Here is a 27730-nt window from a genome sequence, read left to right as displayed (position 1 = left end):
ACTGTGTCTGAGATTAATCACATTATTTTGGGTCAGCCACAAATATATTATTTTTATACAATTGATTTCTTTAAACAAGCACCAAAGGCATTTCTGAGATGGCCGTGTAACCAAGCACAGGAGAGCAGTGCGCGGAGTGCAGGCCTAGGTGGGGGGTGGAAGGGAGCAGCTCTAACTTGTGCTGGGAAGTCGGTTACTGGCTCACGCGCATATGCAACCGGGGTCCTTTGTCACACCTCTTGAGCCATTAGCATCATCCCTACCCCGCCCCCCGGCCTCAAAACCGGGAGCTCAGACACGTTTCCCAGCCTCTAGAACTGGACCTGGCCTTAGCCAGTTTGTCCTATTTTATCAGGTAGCCAAAGCATGTTTTAAGGAGAAATGGCTAATTCATACACAGTAAGTGAGCTCTCCCTTGGTGGTCTGACTATTTTGAAGTTTGGGCCTGGCATTGCTTATAATGCTTATCCTGTTAAACAAAAATCTTTTGACTAGAAGAATAAACTTATGTTGATATCTGATATAAAATCGGAAAATTAACTAGAGTTTGGGGAATTTGATACTTAATTGGTGTTGGTATTTTATACCCCACTAGAGGCTCTGTTTTCTGGGGTTTGCTAATAATACATTGTTCTTATCACATCAGACTATCATGGAAAAAGGTAAATTCTTATCATAGGACTGACATTAAATATTCACAACCTGTAATCAACCTAAGAATTGATCTAATAATACAGATTAAGAGCCCTATTGTTGGCTGATGGAACCTCTTTCAAATGGTGAAATCAACTGATGTTCATATTTTTTGTGTCTTTTGATAAATTTCCCTTTCCGTTGCTTGTCACACCAGGAACACCATGAACCAAATTATAACTCCCTGCTTCTTTGAGCTTTCATCATATCAAATGCTCTTTTCTCTTTTCGTTTTTACTGTTCTAGTGTCCATTTCTCAGAGGAACAGTTCACCTCAACTGACAGCCAGGGGGAGCCTGACACTCCAGGTAAGGTCTGAATGTGAAATGTGTGTATGACTCCTTGTTTAGAGATTAAACTGGAGTGAGTATTAATGCCTTTCTAACAAATTTATTTTAAAAATTCTGTTGTACAATTAAAGCAAATATTCTAGTAAACATGCTCTGTTAAAACATTGTTTTTCAAACCATCTCCCATGTGTGTGAAGGGCCAATTAACTGCTATCAACAATTCCTCTAAAAATGCAAGTCAATGGAAGTTTAATTCTGGAGATCTTCCCAGTGATAAGTGGAGGGAGAGAATGTCAAGGTATAGTCAAATAACCTCAGGATATTTAATATTTGTGAATAAATGATTTTTGTTTGATCTTATTAAAAAATCAAAGCAGCCTCTGTGACTTCACCATGCAGGGATGTTGCTGTCTGGGGAAGGAGAAGAAGGCTCAGACTCCCTGTTTTCAGTCTGGGGTTTGCGTTTGAGTTACAGTTCATTGGACCCTCAGTCCCTCCTCCTGGGATTCTGAGTGTGTAATGCCTCCAGCCTCACCTCCAGGAGCTCCCTAAACAAAGGAACAATTAACTAGAATTCCACCAGATGGCAATCTTTGGAAAGCCACCCAGGGAGGTCTCCTAGTGGCAAGCTTTCGTCTCACAGGGCTACCACCCTAGTTTCATCGGCAGTGCTCCAAACAGCTTGCTTTGCTTCTTTCCCCACATCAACAAAATTTTCTGTCGGGGGAGGAAAAGATAGTGAAGGTGTATGTGGTGATTCCCTTTGTTTTTCATTCTGGAATGATAAAATAAAAAACTTCATTGTCATGTAATTCTCCAAAGCAGTATTGGTGAATATTAGAAACTTGTCAATGGATACTGTATTGTGTTTGTTTTGGGGTCTCACTGTGATAAATGCTTTGGTTAATGGTCACTTTTAATTAAACTATTTGAGAAGAGAAACCTACAATTCTTCTAAAAAAGAATAGAATTTTAAGGAGTTGCCTTGATATTAATGCAAGTGAAACTTAGAGGTGCAAAATTCTTTTTTGTATTGAATTGAGGTGATTAATGTTTATTTAAATGGGATGCATAAGCTTTCCCCCTCTTGCTCTAATGAAAGCGGAGATAGTGCATCTGAGCAGTGTTCAAACAGCTAGACTTCTCAAGGACCAGGGCTGGCTCTAGGGCAGAGTGGGGACAGAGGGATCAGGGAGGCCTCAAGGGCAATTCAATCAGGAGTTGCCTAATCTTCATACACGTTAAGAAGTCCCCGCATAGGCTCTCGTGCCCTTTGGAACCTGCTCCTGTGCCACGAGCCTGTCTGGTAGGGTCGTGTCTGGGGTCTGGGTGGGCTCACTCTGTTGTCCTGGAGTCCAGTCCGTCAGCATTGCTTGCCCTGCAGAAGTATCTCATTTTGGTTGGTACGTCTGCAGCTGCCTATCTTCCAGGCTGATATGTGTGAAAAAACAGTAATAGAAGAAGGTGACCCGGTACCTGCATAGGGTCAACATCTTCTGCTTTGCTCGCCATACCATCCCTGTCACAATGATTCAGATCCTTGTAGTGTGAAAGCCACCCTGGATGATACATAAATGAATGGGCTTGGCTGTGTTCCAGTAAAACTTTATTTACAGAAACAGCAACAGGTGCTGTTTGGCTGGCAGGCTGTGGCTTACAGGTCCTCAGGAGATAATAGGTGGAAGGGATAGGAGATGGCAGAGAGCCAGGAGGACTGCCATCCTTAACTCCTCCCTTCTCACATCCCTCTGGGTCACAGCCTCCTGTTTAACCCTCTCAGGACCTAGTGTCAGTAGTTCCCTGTGAGTAATGTGACCGTCAGTGGTGTGGTTCCTGAGTCCCTTTGCTGAGTGTAGCTGCTTGCTTCTTATGCAAAGCTGTTCCTGTATCATGTGCAACGTGACTGTACTTCATAGCTCGTGACACAGAAGAGCATCACTCTTCTTGCAGCCCTGAATCCTAGAGCTACACACTGGGCATCGCCATTTAGGAGGCAATTCTGTTTTCTGCTTTGGTCCTCACTGAATAATGGTCTGTGGGAAACAGCCACATTAAAGAGAAGTTAGTGTTAGTTACAGTACATTTTTTATTTAAAAAATAATAAATTTAAAGGAAATTTCGGGAAAAAAATAAAATCTCCCATGATAGCACCATCCCCAAATAACCTTTTTTTGCATAGTGGACTTTGCAGTGGGTGTGAACTTTCTCTTGTGCTGTGTATTGCCTGTGAGCACCGCTCCTGAGTCCTCAGGATGGTTGTCCTCAGGATGGTTCCACTCTAATGGTACCAGGGTGCCATAGTAGCTTCCAGTTTCCAACTGGAAAACGCTCTAAGCTAAATTTTTGTACACTATGGCTTGGTTTGGTTCAGTTTAGTTTGTATTTGTGGTATTGTTGTCTATTAGGACAAAATTCCATAAGTGGATGATTTGAGATGTGGCCATTTTTATGACTTTTCAAGCTAGTTTACCACATTTTTTCCCAAAAGGTTTGGGGTACTTTACAAACATTTGTAGCTTGAGGGCACTAAACTCACCACAGCTTTATCAGAAATACATTGAATTTATTCAATTGTATTTACTGAATGTCACCTCTATGTAAAGAACTGTGCTAATTGCTGTGGTATAAAATGAGCAATGGGCTCCTTCCAAAGACATTTGAGTGGCTGCTATGAACTATGTATCATAGGATTTCAGTGGTAAGTTGAAGACAGCTTCTAGGAGGATTTGACCTTATAGGGGAGCTAGGAGAGGTACGTAATGAATGAAATAAGATAATGCAAAATCAAACATGCTACAGGAGAAATGAAGTTAAAACATGACGAAAATTGGGGGAGGAGGAGGTGGTAAAGATGGCATCTGAGTTGAACCTTGAAGTTGGATTGGGTTACTCAGTGGTGAGATTTGCCATTCCTTGCATAACCATTTCTTTGTTGTCAATTGTGTGCCAAGATATATGCTAAAACCTAGGGATATGTGGTGAACAAGATAGAACTCTAGGTGCCTACTATCTAGAGGAGCAAACAGCCTTTTCAGAAATTATGTGCAAAGTAGAACAGCGTGTCCAGCAGAGGGCCTGTGGGGGTCGAGGTGACACAGGCATTTCTCTGCGGAGGAGCTTTCTCACCGCCCCCCTCGAGGCACTGTCGTCACCACCAGTCCGTGTCAGAATCTGGAAGATCTGCTCCTGGAAGTTTGAAGGTTATCCCAGTTGGACAAAGTCCCTGGTGATTGTGTTCGCTGAGGGTGCGCAGAGCCTGGGCTGGATCTGCAAGGCATGTGTCCTGGCCCTGACCAGCTTGTGGCTGAAGCAAATCACCAAGAATTACAGAGCTTCATTTGTCATGTTTTTTAAACAGCTGTAAGGAACCTCAGTGATCTAATCCAACTGACTCACTTTACAGATGAACATTCTTGGGTGAGAAGAGTTGAGCCACAACAGCCCGGTGTCAGACATTTAGTGGCACAGCCATGACACCGACCCCTGGCCTCTGACTCCTGGAAGCTTGTTCTGGGCCAGTGCTGCAGTTTTTCCCTGCCTCACCTATTCCACGGGGCTGATAAAAACTAACAAGAGCGTTACCTAAGCATGCCTTATACACAGAGAAGCTGTATATACATACAGCCACCCACTTCTGACCACAGCTAAAATTTTTAAATTGTTTAAACTAAGATTTTAAGTAGTAATGAATAGGTGAGTGGTCCAGAAGGAAATGTGGAACAAGTTCCCACATCTGCCACTTGCCTCCTCGAGGGTGTGGACAGACGACCACCCTGGGTTTCTACACCGTGAGTTTGTTGTGGGCACGTTTGCCGTGACGTGAGTGTTGGATGTGTCGGGGCGCTCAGCAGAGGCTTCTCCTCTTCCTCTTCCCTCCTAGAGCTATAGGTTCTTCTCGGGGTCCCTTTTGTTCATTAGTGAGGTCACCGTATGCAACTCATGAGGATTAAGTGATGGATGAGTGTGTTCCTAAAAATGGCTGGTACAGAGTTTGGCGTTCTCATTCCCACATTTCACTTCCATGGAGAGTTAGAGGCCTTTATTCATGGCTCTGTATCCTTTTCTTCAGGAGCTTATTTTATATGGATTCTGGATATGTTGGTAAGACTGAAGAATTCATTTTCTCTGTGATTTTTACTTTAAAATGACTCGTCAGATGGAGATAATGAGGTGAGAAAATCATGGTGAGTGTTAAGTACAGCATGTAGCTGGGGGGTGTGAGTACATTACACATATTTCCCCTTACTTTTCTGCATGTTTGAAATGCCCTAGGCCAATTTTTTTGAATAATTATGTATTATATCTTAAGCTCTACCATGGCCCCATTACTGTTTAAGGTATGAAAGTGTATTTTGGACAAGACAGCAGGGTGCAGTAGGGAGCACTAGTGAGCCAGGCAGTTCTACAAGGTGCAAAGGAAAGTAGCATTTCCAATGAGCAAAGGTTTGTGAGGTCCAGATGCCTCACACAGGTTAAGTAATATAATCACTGAAAGGTGCCTAGTGATTAAGAAACAAGGAAATAGTTAGTGATCTTGCTGAGGACAATTCCAGGGGCGGGGTCAGACTAGAACCCAGCATACAAGAAGTTGAGGAGTAGGGGAGAAATGGAGAGGTGGAGAGGGCAGCTGTGGACAAACCTTAAGCTATTTGGCCATACGGATGAGAAAAGGGGACCTACAGGGAAGAATAGCCGATTCAAGGTGGAAGAGACCTGAGTGGCTCTAATGCCACTGAGAGGGAGCCAACGGGGCATGTAAGCATCCTGTAAAAAGTGGCAGAGCAGGTCTTCAGGAAGGCTGGAGGCAGACAGCCAAGCCCACATGTTCACAGCGGCAAGCAGGAGACAGAAGGAGATGGCTGTGCTGCGGGTGAGCGTGTAGGTTTGGGGCAGGAAACGCAAATTCTTATTTAATGGCCTCAATACCCTCTGTGAGGCCAGGCAAGGCCATCTGCTGATGGAAGGCCAGGTGGAAGGGTCGGAGATGTAGAGAAGCTAGAAGCTTATGAATAATGACAGGACCCTGATGAGGTGACCTGGAGGTGCATTGATGCCCTGCGTGGGTTTGGAAGCCATGAATTCATAGTTGTGCTCCTCTTCAAGGCAGGGGGCCTTTTTTTGACCCACAGCAGGGCTCAGTGGTCCAAACGAGGCACATATACCTTGGCAGATGAAAATTTTTAAGACCTCCTTTTCTGGAGAAACGTGAAAATTGGTCATAAGGATAATACATTTATTTTAAAGTGGGCTGATGCTTTGCTCTAAAAAAATGTTGTAGGATCCAAATGAGCAGGTTCAGGGCTGCTCTTTGGCTCTCAGTGAGCTTGGCATTTGTTCACGGATTGTAATTAACTCACAGGGCCCCTGTTGACAGAAGAGGTTGTTGGGGCCCAGCCTTCATTAGCCATTGATTGGACCAACTCAGCGTAAAACTGCACAGTTCACATAGTTTGGTGTCACGTCCCCCTCCCGTAAACTTGCCTGCCTGGCACAGGGGCTGAGACACTACAGAGGCGAAGCTGCTGGGTGCCTGGCAAGCCTTCTGTGGGTTGCATGTTCCTACAGGAGATTACTGCCTTTTGCTCAGAGTACAGGACCTGGCTAAGAAATACGCGCTTTTGCTAGTAAAAATGTCAAGGAAATTACTCTTTTTGACTCACCTTACCAAAACTTTCTTCACAGGTGTGCTGAGGTATGTGGTAAGAGTGCTTTTGGTACCCACAGGCTGGGCCTGGAATGCTTGCTTATATTGAAGCCCCTGATCAAGTGCCCTCCTTCTTCTGACCCCCTTCACTAGTCGAGTTTATTTTTCTGGTCTGAAAGATTAGAAAGAATTAATGAACAAAAATGATGGGCATTAACGCTATGACATTGTTATTCCCACTGATACCTCCAAAACTTAAGAGCAAAGTTCTAAATGTTCTGCAAGGATGAAAATACTCTCTATCTGTGCCATCTAATTTGGTAGCCACTAGCCATGTGTCCCCACTGAGTTTCTGAAATGTGGCTATGTGATTGAAGAACATTTTAAATACATTTTAGCTTTTCATGTTAATTGATTCAATGTAAATAGCACATGTAGCCTGTGGCTACTGTATTGGACAGCCAACTCTAGAAGCCAGCTTAGATGGAACTGAAATCTTAAATGCAGCGTACAAACAGAGTCATCCCAGGAAACACCCTGTGGTCTTTGATGTCCAGACAAGTCTGGCTGGCCTCACCCTGCCATCAAGTTGGGTAAAGCCTAGGGATTCTGTTCCATGTGAGGGGAAGTTTGGGGGAGGGAGCAAGATCTGAGAGCAGCCCGCAGCCAAGGTGGATTCCCCATCGTTGCTGCCCAAACTCTCTCCAGTGCCAGAACACCAGAGTCAGTCCTGTTTACAAAGAAACAGAGTGGGAGAGAAAATAAATAATTTTATTTAATTAATAAACAATTTTTATTAATAAATACTCTGTTAGCAAACTTCACACATACTGTCTCAAAAATCCTTACATATCCTATGTGAAACCGCTTGTGTTCTTTACAAATAAGGAAACTGAGTTTCAGAATACTAGCTTGTTTAAGGCACATGGTCAGTAAGTGGTCGAGGCAAGGTTAGAGCCCAAGTAGGTGTGAATCCAAAGTTATTTCCACAAGCAGCATTTGAAGCTAGATACACGTTTGAGCAAAGCAGGAAGCCTTCCAGATGGCAGGTAGAGTAAAGGAAATAGGAGGCAAATGGCTTTGACTCTGAGTGCGTGTGGTGTGCTTAGTCATGCTCAGAAGTGATACCTGTACCCCTCCTTGCCCTCCCACAGCTTCAGCTCTGCTGATTATAGGTTGTCCCTTCATGGAAATGTAACTAGGTACCATAAAGGATATGTAATCAATCATTTGGATTAAAATTACTCCAGAAAGAGACATATTCCAGCATCATAATTATTATCTAGCCAAAGGTCTCAGCCTTCTTGGCACTTATGCATACTTATGATATATTTTATGAAAAGTGTATTATCTACAGCCATTCACTCACACATACCCTAGAGTTGAAATGCTACCTGCCTTCCTTCTCAAATATCTCTTACATGTATGATATTTTCTCTACTTCTGTATAGTATTTCCAGAATTTTCTTTATGGAAAATGGTAGTGGAAATCATGGAAAGTGAATTGCCTATACTCCTCCCCTAACAAATCATTTGTTTCATTTTCCTTTTTCCTTCCAGCCCTTGCTCGCAGGCCTTCATAGCTGTAGCCAGACCCTGTGCATGCCTTCGTGCATGCTTTTTGAGTTCACTGCAGGTGAGTGGTCTCCATGCCACTTTACCTACCCACCTCTACAACGCCAGTGTCTGCTGACAGTCTGTAGAGCTGACATACCATTATTACTCAAGCTTGCCCTTGTCTGATGCACAGTGTTTTAAAGCTCACTTTGGTAGGTTATGAACTTTTGGATCATAACTGGTTAAATGATCCCCTGACTGGACGTCTCATGCATGTGTGTTCCCATATCCCCTGGGAATAGTTATTATGCTATGGAGTTACTTACTGTGAATTACCTTGGATAAAAAAATATTTTTCACATACGTGATTTTTAACTTCCAAGACATATTTATGAGAGCAGTAGGTGATACATTCTATTTTAATTACCATCCCCACCCACAGACATTAGGTGCTTAATATGTGACTTGGCATCAGGTTGCCCAGTAGCTTGTGCTTGGATGACACAGATTTTCCACATCCCTCACCTCGGGTATCATTCTGCCTAAAATGCACGCACTGACCTGTTTGTCTCTGTTCTAAAGTTAATCATGTTCAGTCCACAAGAAAGCAGTGCAAATGAAAATCACACATTGTCAGGTCGGTGTCAGACTCCACTAGGGAACAGGGACAGTAGAGGCCAGGACATGTGTTTGAGCACCTCCCTAGAGGGCTACAAGCCGGCTGTGAGGGCCTCTTCTTTCCCAGTCTTCATGCCCCTGCTTTGGAGTGTGCTGCTGACAAGCCTTTATTGGTCCACCATGTTTCAAAATGCTGATGTGTCATTCTGCAAGGACTAGATCATACCATATCTTCTTGGCCGAGTTTCTCACATGGAACTCTTGTGGCTCTGACTTCATCTTTGCTGTTGGGGAGCAGTGAGTTTCAGAGCTGTGCGGGGTGAGGCCACTCCAGCAGCACTTTTTTGGCTTATAAGCTGAACCAAACATTAGCATCTTTTTCTGGCTTAGAGAAAACTTTGTGTGATATGTCAAAAAAAATGTTAATTAAGTGCTTGGAACATTGTGTAATGACATTATTGCTCCCGACTAGGAGTAACACCTCTGTGAAGATGTACTGAAATATGAATATCCAACTACTCTTGCCTCCTGCTCGAGAAAACAACTATAATGGATATAATGGAATTGCCTAACTCAGGCATATTACTTTGTTTTCTTAAAGCTACATCTTATCAAAGTTTTGAATTTTTATTTTATATTAAGATATCAAAACATGGAACATTTGCTTTTAAAACTTAATTCCACTTACATAAAATTATTTTGGGTTTCAGAGTAAAAATGGTAGAAGAGAAAATTTTGGTTGAAGAAAATGGGCATTGCTGACACAAGAACAGAAGCATGGGTGGCAGGTGTAAAAAGCATGGGAACTCACTCACAAGGCTTGTCTTGGGTGGCCTCAAGATGAGTAAACCTCCAAGCCTGCCCAGCCAGGATCATATAGAGGGCCAATCACATATACCATCCAAACTTCTGGCTATCCTAGGCTGATCATAAAAGCTTCAGAAGAGGTGGACTTTGAGCTGAGCCTGCCTTTGTAAAATATGGGTAGGTGAAATGAGGAGAAAAGGTATTGCAGGCATGAGCCAGAAGGTACAAGAAACATAGCATAAACTATCTCAAAGGGGCAAGGGGATAACTGATTCTTTAATGTGGTTAGTGGAGGATTAAGGGAGCAGAATTAGCTGGGTTCGAACTGTGCAGAGTCCCAAATGCCAGACTAAGTTATTTCAACATTGTATTTTAGATAGGAGGAAATATTGAACATGTTGCAAGTACTCTCTTAAAGAATTCTTGAGTATTAAGATGGTAGTCTAAATGCAGTTTTGCTTCCCTTCTTACCAGATCAATTGAAAACAAAATTTATAAGGAACAAATCCATTGCAGCTTTAGAAATATGAGGATCAGAAATTTCCAAACTTCTAGGATGCAAAGGGAGAGGATTATATTGCCAGCTAAATTAAAAAAAAAAAAGAAATATGAAAAAATAGACAGATTAATTAATTAAGAGAATTATTATAATCCAGATGAAATCTGAGAATAGAAGACAAAGTCTATCCTTACATAGTGTGAAAAGTATTGCATCTGTTAGACTCTGCTACCCCCTTCCTGAAAAGGGAGTGACCATCGACAAGAAACAGAAAACATGAGTTCTTGCAAATTAAAAAAATCCAGAGAAAGACTTCCTGACTGTGGATGAGTATTACAGAGTATAAAGTGAAAGATGAGAAGATAGAAAATAGCAGAAAATATTAGAGATGTGGATGGATGATCTAGAAGTTCCAAATTTGTTTAAGAAGAGTCTTCAAAGAAAAAAAGACATTGGAAAGAAAAGCATAAAGATTCAGCTTAAAGGGGTCACTGAAGGCTGAGTAGAATGAATGTAAAAACCCCAGACCCATCTTGGTGAAACTTCAGGGTAGATGATCTCCGAGCTTCTGGGGTGGAAAGTCAGATGGCGAGAAGAGGAGTGAGCCCCCGTGTGGCACAGACAGAGGCGGGGCGGGAGGACCGTGCTTTCAAAGTTCTCGCAGGTGATTCTGCAGCTACAGTTCTAAATTCAGGCCAACTCTCAGAGTATGAGAACAAATAGACCTTTTTATGACAGGAAAGAGTTAAACTTCACTTCCTTTGGCTCTCAGAAACAACTTGAAGTCTAGGAAAATAGAAGAGGGAGAAAAGTAGTAACATTGAAAAACTATGGAACTAATGGGAGAATCCAATTATAAGAAATACCAGGATGCCAGCAGTAATATCGATGCAGTTGGTCTAAGTTAGGTAGTGGGTTCATGAAGAATGTCTTGCAGAAAAAAAGTCAGACTCTATTATATGAATTTAGATTTAGAATCTTGAGTATTTTTTATCATATGGTATTATATGTTTCTTCTGTCAAGAAAAAGTAGTTAGAATCTTAAGGAAAAACTATATAGAGGGAGATAGAGGTATGCCAAATATAGATATGTTAAGATTCAACTTCAGTCTTGAAATGAAGCATAGTTTTGAACAATAAACAACTTGTGTAAAGAGAGATTCCACTTGACCTTGAAGCGTGTTACACTATTCTTCCCATGGCAAGATTTAATGAGATTACATTTCTTTCTCTATGGAAAGTAATACTACTTGATTTTGGAGAGAATAAGGAACTACCTAATCATAAAAATGCTGTTTGCTACATTTCAAGTCTAGAAGTAATCTATAGTCAAAATAAGGAAGACTTAAGCAAAATCATAGAGCATGATGTAAATGTAAGGGATCTAGGAGGCCTGATGATAAAGTATGCAAATTAAAAACAGACAAGGTTGAGAAGAAACATAGAATGGAGAGTGAACTGTAATGTTCCTTGAAATGAGTCAAGAAAAAGAATTCAAATAATGTTGCTTAAAGCTATAAAGGTAATCATAGGAATAATTAAAACTAATATTGCCAATAGTTGAGAGTCAAGAAGTAATAGAAGTATGTTGAATTTCTTTCATAGTAGAAAATAGATACTATGTTGATAAATCAAGAATAGAACACACCTGACTTTTTAGAGATATTGTAACCCCTGGAGAACTAAAGACAGAAATAGTTAAACATTAATTATTGAAGATGGTGAACTGGGGTAAGGGGAAGTAGTAGGAGAGATGTGTGGTTCTAGTGTACATTCTGCAGTCCTCAGATTCTTCATATGTGCGTATTACTTGTATACATTACAAATAATCTCATACAGAATGAACCAGAAGGAAAGAAGGCGCAGTCTCCACGCAGGCATCCCGTGGGAACAAAAAAAATCAAAGATGCAGTCGGAGAAGAATTGACAGGATTTGGCGAGTCAGGTAGATATTTGAACAGGACAGTTTTAAAGAAGTAGAATGAAGCAAGGATGTATATTTTCAGACTCATTGAAGAGGTGATCTAAACTGAAGCTACCGACAAGGTGATGCCCAGGATGATATACTTATTTTAAAACTTGCTGCTTCTTACACAGTAGCATTTCTCCAGACTGCTTGGGAAGTGAAAATGTAGTCATTTTATTAGGTGATATTTGTAAGATGGTCAGGTATTTGTCATAATAAGAATGTGATAACCCAGGTATTTTTTATTTAATCATAAATGTCAAATATATTACACTAAAGATGACCATAAGAGAATAAGAATAAGTTAAATAACACCACTTTTTGGTGAAAATTTTCATATAAACAACGAAAAATCGATGCTTCAGGCCAACAGTATACTGCTCTGTCAGATGCCTTTCAATGAACTGGTTTGTGGCAGGGAAAAGCACTCAGGGTTTATTGCATTAGAAGCATTCAAAGTTCCAGGACTCCGAATATTGAGTTTTCAGTGCATTTATAATCCTAACTCTGCTACCATGAGCTGGGATCTTAGCAACTTCCTTATCTTGATCCTATTTAGTAAAGGTGTTCAAACTCCTAATTTGAAGCCTAGAAAAACAGAGATCTTTTCCCCTTCGTAAATTAGGAGCTCTCTGGGTCCCTCTTCCTTTCATCCACACCCTGACTTCATCCCTCCCTCATGGAGTATCTATTGCAATGATTTGCTTGAAGGCCTTTTGAGTGTAAATACAACTTTTTCAGACTGCAGTAGAACAAAATAATGTATACAAATAAACGTATTTCAGTTCTACTGATAACTCTATGACTTGCTTTTCTTTAGCGAATGGAAACAAGAATCTCAAGATCAATAAAAGTTATTAAGATCTGTGAGACAGGATCCAACAGTTCACTTAGCCTCCACTTTCCATTTTGGAGAGAATTATAATCATGCATAAACTCATGCAGAACATTTGGCTCTCACATTTGCCTGACTGATATTCCAGGGGAATCAGAAAAAGATCTCAGTAAATTTCACATTATAGGCAGCAGCATCTCACCACCACAGAGCACTGTCTGGTCTTTGGCCAGGTATGTGATGGAGCCCTGGGAGGCTGGACAGGATCTTTTTCCTCCATGCTGTGAATGACTAGAGGTGAATTTGAAGGATGGAACTAAATGATTCTTTTGCTTGGAGAAGGAGGAGTGGAGAAAATAAAATATGAATAAGAATACAGGTTGACTATACGTTTTAAAATTGCATAATTAAGAATTAACCCCTACTGGAGAGTTCTTAAGTCTTTTTAGTGAAATCAAACTTCTCACTTTGACTAGCATGAGAAAAGCCGTATTTCTTCTCTTGATCTGAATGTATCTTATATAGTATTTGTACAACACATGACCTAAGCGTGGATGTGCAGCTGTTTCATAACCGCTGTGGAGTTCATTGGCTCAGCTGCACAGAACTGTGTCCAAACTCCAGGAAATCTCCTAAAGTATTGTGGATGTGGGAGGAGGCTTGTGGAATGATTTACTTTACCCAGAGTCGAATGTTTTGCGTGCAGAATGTGAGGCTGCTGTTCAGCAGGTTGTGTCCAAATGTGAATGACCGGCCAGAGAAGCTTTTTTTGTACTTGTCATCCAGCCCGAGAACTTACCCTCTGTGGAATTTTGAACGTTCTAATCAGCAGTAGGAAATAGCAGCACTATGATTCTTTATTGTTTCCAAGCAATAATTGCCTATGAATTTTTAAGTGACATTTTACTTTGTGAAAATCTGAGTGCTTCTGACGTTAGCAGTTGTGAAGATGAGATGGTGGTGGCTGAATGTTTCCTGGCGCTCTTTCCTCGTCCCATATGTCCTTGACGGACAGGGATTCTAAGGAAAGGATAACTCAGATACTGTTACATTTACCTCCTAATTCATTTGACCAAGTTGCTGTCCTCTTCCTAGCTTTATTATGAAGCAAGCTAAAGGTATTTTCAAACAGTAGCTTAGAGGTCTGGCAGTCCCACAGGACATAGTCCGGTGCAGCAACCAGATGGGAGAATCTGTTTCTACAAGAGCATGTGTGAAGGATTCAAAATAGCAACATTTACAGGCTCTTTTCTTATTACATACATACTTTTCTTATGCTGATACCAGAAGGCAGAAATAACATTCCCAGTTCAAATGTAACCAAGTTAAATCTCACCGTTACTATATGTGTTGGGGGATATGTTTCTGAGGGTAGTTAGATTGTATAGGACCTTAAGTGCCAAAAGTTAAACTTGGGATTTTTATTCTGAAAGTCATAGGGAACCACTGAAATATTTTGAAAAGAAGGGAGGAAAAATAGATCTCGTGGTTATAGGTCAAAAGGCTTCAGATGTGAAGAGGCAGCAAGGAAACCTCTCAAGAGGCCTGCAGTGGGAGCGAGAGGCAGTACTGTGCAGTGGGGAGCTGGGGGCGGGGATGAAGGGGGGGCCTGCGTGGTGCACGGCGGCTGGACCAGAGAGGCCAGCGGGGGAGGACAGAGACTGAGGTGGCAGAACCTGAGTGCCAGATACGGGTCCAGTTCAAGCAGGAGATGAAAGGGAGGGGACCTGGTGGGGGGAAGCCGCCTCATCAGATGTACCATGGATTGTCCAAACCAGGTTTCTGCTCCTGCCTCTGCTCTGCTTATTCAGCAGGTGAGAGAGTGCAGTGATGGCTGTAGGCGCCACACTATGTTTTTACAAGGTGCTTCTGGAAGCTAAAATGGAGGTTTGATTTTTTTTTTTTTTTTTTTAGCTGCTCTCATGGCAGCTCTTCCCCAGGAAAAGCTGCTCAGTTGGTAGAGGAAGCCTGTTTTCTGCTGATGATTCTGTCACTGTCACTACCACATGGGGTCAGGTGAGTTCTCCTGCCCTCCCCAGAAGTATTCAGCAGCTCTGCAGAAAAATTGGTGTCATGCTAAACCCTTCCCCTGCACCTGTCTCCTGCTCCTCTGCCGCCATGAGGCAGGAGCCTCTGTGTGGCTTTGCCAACCCTCAGGGCTCCAGATACAGAGCAAAGGGCAGGCTTCCTGCCCCTGCAAATTCCCAGGCTGTCCTGGGCATGGCAGGATTCCTTCCCAGGGACACTCACCAGCCTCCTACCTTGTCTCCAACTATCATGTAGTCTTTTGGTTTATAGCATGGACTTTAGGTTCTCAGTCTTAAAGGAGCTAATGCTTTTGATACCTGAAAATCAGACTTGAGCTCACAAACTTTCCTTCAGGGTATTCTCCCTGCCATGGGCTTAAAAGTCTATTTGGAAACCCCATACTTGAGCTCCAATTCTTTTCTTCTCTGGATTCCTGCTTTAGTAACCACATGCTGAGGAAATGGGGAGTAAGGAGGTGGGGCAGGTGTGTGTGTCAGAATGGATTTTCCATAGATGGCTACCACAATTGCTTCCATCCCACATATTTCTCTTACAGTGTGATACTGACATTCTTCCCAATAAGCTTTCAGTAGAGTCGATATTGCTTCCTCTTGAATCTAAGTGGGATTTTGTGGCTGCCTGGAACAGCAAAGTCTGACAAAAGTCATGCTCTGGGACTTCCAAGAGCAGATCTTAAAGCTGCCGTGCCCTTCGCATCCCCTTCAGTGAGGGTCATGCTTGGATGCAGCCACCATGCAGTGAGGTTGCCCAGGTCACACGGAGAAGTGTGTGAAGATGTTCCACCAGAGCCAGCTGAGGTCCGGAGCAAAGGGCAACACCAGCACCAGCTGCGAGGCTGAGGAAGCCAGTATAGTAACTTTGGTGTTTGGCTGCCTTCTAATCACAAATGTGTGAGAGCTCATGAATGACAGCCACTTAGCTGAACACAGACAACCTCTAGAATAATGAGAGGTAATAAAGTGATTGCTGTTGTTTTACTCTAAGTTTTGGGTGGTTCATTAGCAAAAATAGAGAACAAACAAGATGCTGCTGTTATCTGTTAATGTGTAACAGACTACCCCAAACTCAGGAACTGAAAAATCCATTTTGTAGTAGCCCATGGTTTTGTGGGTCAGGAATTCAGGAAGGTCTCAGCAAGGTAGTCTGTCTGATCCACACGGTGTGTCGCCATCAGCTGTGTGGGCTCGTGTGCTAAGATGCTCTTCAATCACATCTGAAGTCTTGGAACTCTGTGGCTCACTGCCTCCTGGCCGTGCCTGCCGCTCCCCTTCTTCCCTGTGCTCTCATCTTTTGGGCCTCCCCACATGGCTTGTACTCCCCACAACATGTGGTCCCAGGGCAGCTGAACTTCTTACAAGGTAGCTAGCTTCTGGCTAGACCAAGGCAGAAGCTGCCAGCCATGGTAAGGTCTCGGCTAGGAACTGGTTGGCATATAACTTGTACACCAACAAAATCTATTGCTCAAAGCTGCCACAGGGATGATCAGATTTAAGAAGAGGAGAAATTGATCCAAACTCTGGGAGGGAAAAGTGTTAAGAATTATGGCCCCAGTGGACAAAGTAGGCACTTAGCTTTATATCTCAAAACCTTGCCTTGTAAGTCTTAGCACTCCCATTTTATGGATGATAAATCTGAGGTTAGAATTAGCCAAGTTTACTCAACTTTTCAGTAGTAGCATCTGGCTTTGGATTCAAGTCTGAATTAGTCCAAACCAGGACCTCTTTCTACTTATGTGAAAAACATAGTTAATATACAATTTGTTATATTTTCTCTGTTTTAATTGACATATAATTGACACATAACATTGTATTAGTTTCAGGTGTACAGCCTGATGATCTGATATCTGTGTATATGGGAAATGATCACCTCAATAAATCTATAAATCACCACACATACTTACACGTTTTCTTATGATGAGAACTTTTAAGATCTACTCTCTCAGTATCTTTCACATGTACAATACACTATTAACTAGTCCCCATGCTATACATTACATCCCTAGGACTTCTTCTATAACTGAAAGTTTGTGCCTTTGGACCCTCTTTGCCCATTGACCCACTCCTCACCCCCATCTCTGGCAACCACCAATCTGTTCTTCTTTATCTATGATTTCAGATTGGTTTATTGGTTCTTAGATTCTACATGTATGTGAAATCATATGGTATTTGTTTCTCAACTTATTTCACTTAGCACAGTGCCCTTAAGATCTTTTCATGTAGTCCCAACTGGTAAGATTTATTTCTTTTGATAGCTGTCTGTATATACCACTTTTCTTTATCCATTTATCTGTTGATGGACACTTAGGTTGTTTCCATGTCTTGGCTATTGTAAATAATGCTGCTATGAACATGGGGATCCAGATATCTTTTTTAATAGTGTTTAATTTTCTTCAGATAAACACCCAGATATGGTATTTCTCATTTTTTGAGGAATTGCCACACTGTTTGCTGGAGTAGTTGAACCAATTTACATTCCCACCAACAGTGCACAAGGGTACCCTTTTCTCCACATCCTTACCAACACTTGTTATTTCCTGTCTTTTTTATACTAGCCACTTACAGGTGTGAGGTAATATCTCCTTGCAGTTTTGGTTTGCATTTCCCTGGTGATTAGTGATGTCAAATATCTTTATATGTACCTGCTGGCCATTTATATGTCATCTTTGGAAAAATGTCTATTCAGAGCTTCTGTCTATTTTTTAATCAGATTGTTTTCTTTCTATTGAGTTGTATGACTTATTTATATATCTTGGATATTAGCTTTCTATCTGGTAACTGATTTGAAAATATTTTTCCCTATTCTGTAGGTTGCGTTTTCATTTTGTTGATGATTTGCTTTGCTGTGCAGGAGCTTTTAGTCATCCCCCTTGTTTATTTTTGCCTTTGTTGCCTTTGCTTTTGGTGTAAAACCCAAAAAAATAACCTCCCAAGACTGATCAAGGAGCTTACTGCCTATGTTTTCTCCTAGGAGTGTTTGGTTTCAGGTCTCACACAGGTCTGTAATCCATTTTGTTTACTTTTGTGTGTGGTGTAAGGTAAGAATCCAATTTCATTCTTTTGCATGTAGCTGTCCAGTTTTCTCAGTGCCATTTATCGAAGAGACCCTCCTTTCTCCATTGTACATTCTTGCCTCCTTTGTCATAAATTAATTGACCCTATGTGCATGGGTTTATTTCTGGGCTCTCTATTCTGTCCCATTGAACTGTGTGTCTGGTTTTGTGCCAGTGCCATAGTGTTTTAATCATTATAGCTTTGTAATATAGTTTGAAATGAGGATGTCTGATGCCTCCAGCTTTGTTTTTCTTTCTCAAGATTGCCTTGGCTATTCAGAATCTTTTGTGGTTGCATACAAGTGTTAGGATTATTCTAGTTCTGTGAGTGTTGGAGTTTTGATAGGGATTTCACCTTATCTGTAGATGGCTTTGGGAAGTACAGACATTTTAAGAATATTCTTTTCAACCTATGAACAAAGAATATCTTTCCATTTATTTGTGTCTTCAGTTTTTTAAATTGATGTCTTGCAGTTTTCAGTGTACAGATATTTCAGATCCTTGGTTAAATTTATTGCTAGGTATTTTATTCTTTCTGATGCATTTGTAAATGAGATTGTTTTCTTAATTTCTCTGATCATTTGTTGTTAGTGTATGGAAATGCAAAAGGTTGATTTTTGTATCCTACAATACTACTGAATTTGTTTATTAGGTCTAACAATCTTTTGGTGGAGTCTTGAGTTTTTCTGTGTGTAATGACATATCGTCTGCAGATAGGGACAGTTTTACTTCTTCCTTTCTAGTTTGGGTGCCTTTAATTTTTCTTGCCTAACAATTTATATTAGATTTTCTTAACTTTAAGGTGCTATCTTCAGTAAGGAGGATACCCTCTTCCCACCCTTAGCCCCAAACCTTGCAGCTCCAATTTTTTTTTAATCCTAGAGAAACAGCCTAAATGGCCTGGGTTGGGTCACAGGCCTAACTGAACCAATCCTTAGGGCCAAAAGGATGGACGCTTACAATCGGCAAGCTCTACTAGAATCACAAAGTTTGAAGGAATAGTTCCCAGAGGAAGGAGAGGAAAACAAATATAACAAAAATTCACTAGACCTGCTCTTTGTACTTCTTATTTAGAATGATCCCATTTTATCCTCGAAGGCTGATGGACTCCTCCCTGAAGAGACTGGAGTTGAAGGGACTGGGGAGAGAGTATTAAAGGCAGGCTGTATAGGGGAGTTAATCCTGAGAATTGATTCTGCCTCTGTCAGCTGACTGTTAACTCATTGTGGCTCCCTATATGTGGTTAAGACTAGAATGCCTTTGGATTTCCTTGGGGTCTGATTCCTTTATAGAGAAGTTAAACGGAAGCAACTTGAAGGTGACCCTTATTTTTGGGTGCTATACACTGTAGGCAGACGCCTCATGTGCATGTGCTGTCGATGCCCTATGAGGTGAGAACATGAAGATACTTGGCATTATTATCTCTTGATTAAACAAAATATAAGCTCTAAAATATTTCTGAAGGAAACTTAGTCTTAACCTCATGATTTCCAGTTGAATTCTTTTTTTTTAACTGAAGCAAGCTTCTTTAATTTTCTTTTTAAAAGTTATTTGGATGAGGTCATAAATTGAAGAATTTCTCTCCCATTACTCATATGCTGCTTCCCAGCTGCCAGCCTCACGTTCCCTTGATGTCCTGCTGAGGGGCACTGTGAGCCATAGCTCGATGGCTGTGCACACCAGGCTGGACAGAGAAGGTGACCCACCGCAGTGTCTCTCTGGTCGCCGTTGGTGCCTGAGTTCTGAGTGGCTCTGAAACTCCAGCTGCCACGGTACCTGTTGGAACTACTGTCTCTTGTCTCCCAGCCCCAGCCCCGCCTCCCGGCTTCATATTTATAGTAATGAATCGCTTTGGTCAGTTTGAACTTTTTATTATCAAAATCAGAAATAAAGCCCAAATGGGTTAGTTGACTTTTGGGAGCCCTAGAGAAACCATATCTTGAAAGCTGCTGAGCCTTCTGGAAGATTATTTGCTTATGGTACCTAGAGTCTCTTCATCTCTCTTGCCACCCAAATGAGACAAGATGATTTTTATCCCTTTTTAGTTGTGCTGCCCTGTCAGATCAACAGGATTCATTTTATTTAAACATGCCAATATAGGAAGGAAATAAAGGAATTTCATGAATTTGAGCATAGACACATTTTAGTGAGAGCATTCAAATAGGCACGTCTATAGCTGGATGGCTGAATTATAAGTCTTGGCATAGTGAAAAAGATAGCAGATTTTATCTTTGAAAACAAATACCAAAAAATTGCCTGTGGTTGCCTCTCCCCTCCAGAAGATATTAAAGAAATGGATATTATAGTTGAGGCTTACTTAGAAAATAGTTAATCACTATAAATAAGAGTAAGAAAATTATTTTTCTCTATCAATCAAATGCATTGTTAACCCCAAGTCCTGGTATCTTTTCCTCCCTCTGCCTCCCTTTTCCTTAGTCGTAATTTACAACTCTAATCCTCCCACTTCTAATCACTTACTCCCATGAATATGCTCCCCTGTACCGCTTCCCGTCCCCTCCACGTTCTCTCTGCCTCCAGCATTTTCCTGGCTTTATCCCCTTGCTCCCTAGACTGGATTGTCTGCAGGGTATCAGTCTACATTCTCTGGCTTCTGTCCTTCTGTTGTCTCCCCCCTGCTACTGCCCAGCCCTAGGTTCTGCATTCTTAAGCCCAGGTTAAATTTATCAGACCCTAGTGGACAGCAGTCTGTTAGTGAATAAGAATGAGGGCTTTGATGCCTGGCCAGTGTGCTCATGCCCAGCTTTGCCACTTCTTTGCTGGTGATCAGGCTAACTAGTTATTTAATAGTTATCTCCTCTGACAAATGGGATTTAAAATCACCCCTTCCTCATAAATCTCTGTGAGGATTAAAATACCTACTCGAAGAAAGCATAAAACTTGGCCTATAAAAAGTGCTTGATAAATAGGTGCCTCCATTGTTGTTGTCACTTGTTAGGAGTCCACATCTGTGCAAACATGGCTGATGCTGCTACAAATTAATGGTTTCTAACTTTGGTTTTAAGCCCAAGTCTTTACAAAGCCCTGTATGATCTGGGCCCTCTACATGTGTCCTTAACACATGCAAGTGTAAGTTCCACAAGGGCAGGTAATTTCGTCTATTTTATTAATTTCTGTATCTCCAAAGGCTAGAATTGTTCCTAGCACATAGTAGGTTCTCAGTAAATATTTGTTGAATGAATGATTGAATCCTTTACAAATATTACTGCCTGGGTGAAGATTTTCATTTTTTCCCAGGCATGGTTTCTTTCTCTTCCATTATCCTGTGATACTTAATACATTCTTCAGTTATAACATTCATCACATTTTATTTTTATGGAAAACATATTTAAAGCTCTTAAATTTAACCAGATGGTATAATTCAAAAGCACATTTTTATTTAATAGATTGAAACCCCACACTGCATATTTGATTGAATGATTACAGAAACGTTTTAAAGTTGCATGCTCATCCTGTTCTGTGAGTTATTCCACAAAACCAGTCAACCTTGAGAAAAATTTTTAAAAAGTAAATCGGAAAATAAGATTTCTGTGTTGTAATTTGTGTTATGTAATGGCATGTTCTGTGTTTTGACATTAAGGAAATCTTGCTATTTTACTAGCAAATGGGAGGCTTGCAAAATTCTGTCTTATGAACATATGAGCATAGCTATAAATGTGGCTGATTAATACCCTGCAAGGATAAATAATTGCTAACGTTCATCCTGAAGGAGCACACCTGTTTAGGTCAGCTTGGAAGAGGGCATTCTTTATCAAGGGGGAAACATTCAGCAGTTTTTCTTAAATAGAATGCTATTACTAAAAGTCAGGAGGCACAAACATACCATAAAATTCTCATCAACTCTAAAGGAAGAACACAATCTTCTATGCCTTGAGGTTAAAGTAGTAGCAAACAAGAAATGCTCTCAAATACATTCCTATGCCACTGATGTGATTTCAGGCCGGTGCTGGCTGGCCAACCGTGCATTTTTCCACTGCTATCATTTTGGGTGTGGAGCGTAGTTTAAGCCATTGATTGATAACCTGCCCCACCATTCTCTACTGGAAGATGTCCCAGGACATATACATGGGAGACATTGCCTGTCCCCAGGAAGCACTGGCTGCTGAGCAGAATGTTCAGTCTGCATTCAGAGGGGATAACAATCTCAGAAAGCCCCCATCTAAGGTGGTATGACAGCTGTGAATGCCTCTGACAGCAGCGATTATCAGCTTCAGTAGGCATGTGTTAACTTGGAAAAGGCACTCATGAGTAGGTGCTTCTGGAATGGAATCAAGATTAACATTCCTTCCTGGCTAATGATTTCATATCTTCTCTGCTGTTGTATTCTGGGTTTCTCAAATCCAAGGCAGTGCAAAATCCCTGTTCTCGATGAACCACACATGTTGGAGAAGTAGAGAGATGATTTCTGCCCATATGCAATTATCAGTGTATGCTGGCCTAAGCCTCCAGAGAAATGGGATTGTGTTATAACCAAGGAACTCTGGGAATTAAAATCTGGGTTGGTGCCAGTTCGTCCTTGATTGGGCCTGAAGCTGGGACTGCACGGCTTTTTTTTGCTTGTTGCTCTCGTGAAGGTGGCTCTGCGCTTTCTGGGTCTGCTTAGTAATCCTACTCTCCAGGCTTGAATTTTAAACATTTGTTTGATCTTTGTTTTCTGCGGGGAGGTGTCTTGACCACACTGAAATGGAGCACCAGCTTAGCATCCAGTAGTTGGTGCCTAACAGGTGCTCTTTAACATTCTTGCCCCTCAGTATTGCTCGGAGCTTTTTAGTGCAAATACGGTTGGTGCTAGTTAGTTGCTGACACTATATGTATCACCCTTGCTTTATTATCTCCTCTTCCCTTCAAACTCTTTGTTGGGCCAGAATATTAGTGACTTTGTAAAAAATTTCAGCTTTTCCTACTTCTTCAAGATTTCTTTATTTTCTTCCATAATCACTGGTAGGTCTGATCTGAAATCCAACCTCTTAAAAATATCTTTGAGAGCACTTTATAAAATCTACAACACTTCTCTGCCTTATCTGAATCAACCTTGCTGTGACTCTTGGCCCTAGAAACTTCTTTCTCTCTGACACCTGCTTTTCCCCTATCCCTTCTTGTGATTTGCCCTAGCAGGCAAAGCTCTTTGCAGTCTCTCTGCAGGTGCCCCTTTTATCCCTCAGCTTTTGACTCACATGTCAGGCCTTCTCTTTCTCCCAGAGTGAGGGCATCAACACCCACAGCATCGGTTATCACCTGTGAGGTAATTTCCTCTAAAGCCTACATATCTGGAAGTCAAACACGTAAGTTCAAACACCTATGTATTCCCTATTCAGCCTTGTAGATGTCCTTCCCTTGCCCTGGCCCCTGTACCGTACCAAATCCCTGACGTCAGCATTTACTGTGATGGGGCTGCACCTTGTTTGGGGAGGGGTGTGGTGGGAAGACACTCTCTGAGTCAGTCTTTTCCCAGAGTCTCAAGTGGGCAATGAAGCAGAAGACGGTCCCATGGGCTGAGAACAGAGCTGAAAACCTCTAATGTCTCCCTTTAGGAACATGGAGATGGAAGATAGTGTGTTCTCCTACTTTCACCCACTACTTCCTACACTCAGCTGGGGTTGGAAAGAGTGGACTCTCCCCTCCCTCTTCCTGCCTTTTCTGCACTGTCACCATATCCTAGCATCCTCTTTCTCCAAGTGGAATTTGCCCTCCCCTTCTCTGTAGGGTTAAACAGGAGAATGCCTGCCAGGTAACCTGATTTATGGGAAGATGAATGAAAACAGATCTGTTTAATATTTTCAAATTATTACCCCTGTTACCTTGCATCTCAGAGGGTAATCACAGGTCTCTGGAACTCCCTGGGCCCCTTTATAGTAACATGGTGCACAGCAGTTGTAGAGGAAGATTTACAAGGGCTCTCAGACATCTCCTTCACCTGACTCGCTGCTCCCCCTTCTTTTTTAGCGCATCAACCCACATTTTTGGCCATAGTTCTCCACTTCATGAGCAGCATAGAATACTCTTAAGTGGGAGTATTCTCTCCACAAAACTAGTTGGTATAATCACTGAGCTATACATTCAAATTCTGACAGATTTAGTTCCCATGATAACACCAAGTTATGTGTAAAATATTAGTTAGATATAGGATCATGGAAAAAGTAAGCTGTACTGAAGAAACCCAAATGAGACGGCATACTCTGAAAACATTAAATATTTAATTTATAGACTGCCTTTCAGCTTTAGACTGTCCCCAAAGAAAGGGGAAGCTTTTGTGAAAAGGAACCAATTAGTAAGGAAATTGACAACAGTAGGTCCAGTGACAAAAATAGTAAGAGGAAGCCTGGATCTTTGTAGAAATGATTACAGTCTCAGGCCCTTTTAGCTTGCTGTGCAGGGTGAGGCTTGATTGTAGATTCTAGATTCAACCATTTGATTCTAATTCTAGAATCTTGATGCCTGAAATAACTTATTGCTGGGGACATATGCTGGAGAACTGTCAAGAATGATGAAGTTTTTACTTGTTTTTAGTATCTGTATCACAAAATGATAAAGCTGATAAGCCATATAATGATGTGAAGGCATGAGCCATATAGCCTAGTACTTTATGCCGTGTATTACATCCCAATTATTTTTCCCTTCCCACCCCACAAAAGGTCAGAGGCCACTCTCGAGAAGCAGAGAACCCTTCAAAGCTCTTCTCTCTGGAGGAAAACACTGCACACGCCTGAGGTCTGTGCAGAAGTTATAATCTAACCCACAGACTGCACAGAACTAACACTTCGACTACTCACAGCTGTCTCCTCACAGTGGGCGTGTTGAGTGTACGTTCCTAGTGTGTTTGGTTCTTGATGTATTTTTATGGACTCACGTTATAGATCACACTATCCAGTCGTATTGATGAATGCGTATCATATTGAGGTTTCCCTTCACCTCTTCCTAGCTGTGACCTTGAGCAAATTAATCTAATCTTTAAAATGGGGATAAAAGTAGTACCTGTTTCATTGCCAGTGCACTTGAAAACTGCATCACAGCTTGAATGTTGAGAGCTAAATTGGTGTTCACTTAATTTAAATGAAAATTAAATGACAAGGAGTTAATTGTATCAAGAATCGGTATAAGAATTTGAATTGGGAGATCCTGCGTAACCATGATATTCTAAAATGGTGGCTATCTTAAAAAAAAACAAAACTCTTCGGGGACTCTCTTGGGCACAAAATCTCCTAATTTGCAGCCTTTAATCTTCACATTAATAGAGGCTACCTTGATTAGAGGGGAGTACAGCTTCCTCTTGTTTTCAGGTTATGGGCTTCTTTTGGGGACGAGGCTGCTGCTTTTTGGAGAACGGGGGAGGAAGCTGGCAATTTAACCCCTTAGTCTAACACACTTTCTAAACGCGAGCCAGCAGGTCTTTTTTTTTTCAGAGACCAGACCGAGTTCAATTTAATGCAGTAAAAACTGGGTATGGAAGGAGTTAAAGCATCCTCTACCCCGGCGTGAAGGTTCTTTTGTGTGCACAGCTGCAGTTGGGGCGCGGGTCGGAAAGGAAACGGCTAGAGGAAGGGCTGGTTTCAGAGCCCGCCAGTCTGCGAGGGGCCCGGGGCAGCCGGTTTTGCGCGCAGAGGTCGGCCCGCCAGCCGGCCCGCGGCCGCCGCAGCGCCGAGGACCAAGGTGCCGAGTCAGCGGGTTGCCGTGGCGACGGGCCGGCCACGTGACCAGGGCCCGCTACCGGCGCTGCGACGTCAGCGGCCGGGGAGCGGGCCGCCGAGAACGCGCGGGCGGGCGGCAGCCTCGGTCTGTGGGGAGCGCGCGGGGCGCCGGGCGCGCGCGCGCGGGCAGCTGCCTCGGTCTGAGGAGCGGGTGGGGCGCTGGGAGCGCGCGCGCGGGCGGCTGGCTCAGTCTGTGTGAGGAGCGCGCGGGCGGTAGGCTCGGTCTGTGCGAGGAGCAGGCGTGTGAGGAGCGGGCTGAGGCTCGGTCGGTGCGAGGAGCGGGCGAGCGGGACGGCGAGGCGCAGCCCTTCCTCCCCAGCCAGCCCACCGCGGTCTGTTCCCGGCCTCGCGAGTGCGCCAATGCCCGGTCCGACCCAAACGCTGTCCCCAAATGGCGAGAACAACAACGACATCATCCAGGACAACGGGACCATCATCCCCTTCCGGAAGCACACGGTGCGCGGGGAGCGCTCCTACAGGTAACGGGGCCTCGGCGGGCGCGGGCGGGGCCCGGATGTACCGGCGGCCCCGGCGGGCCGACCGCTGTCCCTGAGCGCGCGTGCGGCTCGCACCGAGGCTTGGCGCCCGCGGGCGGGAACACTGTGCGCGGGGCTGCTGCCTGCGGGCCTCCCTGCGTCTCCGCTCCGCGCGGCTCCCGCCCGGGGGCAGCAGCTGCGGGGCGCGGGGCCGCGGTCGGTGGTGCCCGAGGCCGGCGGCTGCGGGGGGCGGAGCGCAGGCCGGGCGCCCCGGAACGTGCGGCGGGCCTGCCTCGGGGCGCGGACCGCGGCGCCGCACAGCCCCTTCTCGGGGCTGGACCCCCGGGACTCGCCCTCGGCGCCCACCGCGGGAAGGTCGTGCTGGGCGTGGGGGCCGTAGTGTGGCCCGAGCGCCGGATGACTGAGTCGGCCTGCGCGGTCGGCCTGCTTTGACATTAGCGTCTCTTGCAGTTCGTCCCGGTAGATAAGCTCATTAAAACTGTCCTCGTTGTGCGGTGAGGATGACAGCGTACTGGAGACCGCGGCCGTCCGCTGCAGCCCAGGGCCGTGCTGGAAGGGGGCTGAGCGTCGACCCAGGGCCGCGGGAGTGCCGCCGCAGCGCCGTGGTTATTTTTAAACGTTACCTTGAGGACTGACAATGCTGGTGCGCTGAGGCCGAGCACACATCCCAGGGTGCACCCTCCCAGCTCCTGAGCAACAGGAAATAAGTCTTGTCTGGTGCCCTCCACTGAACATGCAGATGGTGGCGTGGGCAGAATAGTCTGTGCCTGTAAATGCAGCATCTTTATAAGGTAGGGCCCCACACCCCACCTCCTCTCCTGATCGAAGAAACACTATTTGCTGACTGCAAGAAAGACTAGAAGCGACCTTCGCGGTCATGTCCAGCAGTTATATAAACACCTGAATTTATGTATTTATATAAATGCTTGGCGTTAATTTCGGCTGTGCCCATGAGGTCACCAAAATCTCATGCCCTCTAGTTTCAGCTATGTGTTGACATGGCATCTGTACAGACGCTGAGTGCTTATTTTCATACGAGCCAAAATGGCCCACAGCTTCTGAGACCTCTGTGATTGGTAAATTGAGTCCCTTCCCTCCCTAACTCTTCCACCCATGGCATCTGTACAGACGCTGAGTGCTTATTTTCATACGAGCCAAAATGGCCCACAGCTTCTGAGACCTCTGTGATTGGTAAATTGAGTCCCTTCCCTCCCTAACTCTTCCACCTTTCTCTGTGAACATTCAAAATCCTAAGTAGAATTTAAAAATAAAAACAAATCCCTGAATTGGTTTTAAACATCACTTAAAGTGTTGATAGTAATACATTTTGAAACCCTCATTTCTTAAATCATATGATCTCTGCTCTGTAGACAGCCGTTGCTTTTCAGATGGCCTTCGAATTTTACCACATGGGCTGAAGGAAGTTGCCTTACTTGGGTTTTATTAGTCACATGAACTAAGTTGAAATGCCAATGGAAAATCACTTGTTAGAAAGGTTAAAATAATACTTCTTGATGATAAAT

At 43.2% G+C, this 27730-nt stretch overlaps 1 protein-coding gene across 10 annotated transcripts in view; it reads left to right on the top strand.

Moving 5' to 3' along the window:
* The window catches only part of MAPRE2 (microtubule associated protein RP/EB family member 2), a 149576-nt gene that overhangs the window by 21274 nt on the left and 100572 nt on the right, over positions 1-27730 (top strand). The window contains exons 1-3 of one of the 10 annotated variants that reach the window (XM_057503954.1): positions 955-1001; positions 14824-14925; positions 15664-15909. Coding sequence is in view for 4 of the 10 variants with exons in the window: in XM_036885127.2 (XP_036741022.2) it covers positions 26071-26189 (119 nt within the window). In the remaining 6 variants the exon portion in view is untranslated. Of the gene's footprint in view, positions 1-939; positions 1007-14823; positions 14926-15493; positions 15910-25830; positions 26190-27730 lie in introns of those variants that run through there. The other 9 variants (XM_057503955.1, XM_036885133.2, XM_036885140.2 and 6 more) reach the window with 9 other exon arrangements.

The sequence above is a fragment of the Manis pentadactyla genome, chromosome 6 (genome assembly GCF_030020395.1).
Source record: "Manis pentadactyla isolate mManPen7 chromosome 6, mManPen7.hap1, whole genome shotgun sequence".
NCBI classification, from domain to species: domain Eukaryota; kingdom Metazoa; phylum Chordata; class Mammalia; order Pholidota; family Manidae; genus Manis; species Manis pentadactyla.
The sequence above is the reverse complement of the archived record's forward strand: the minus strand, read 5'-3'. Positions and strand labels throughout refer to the sequence as shown.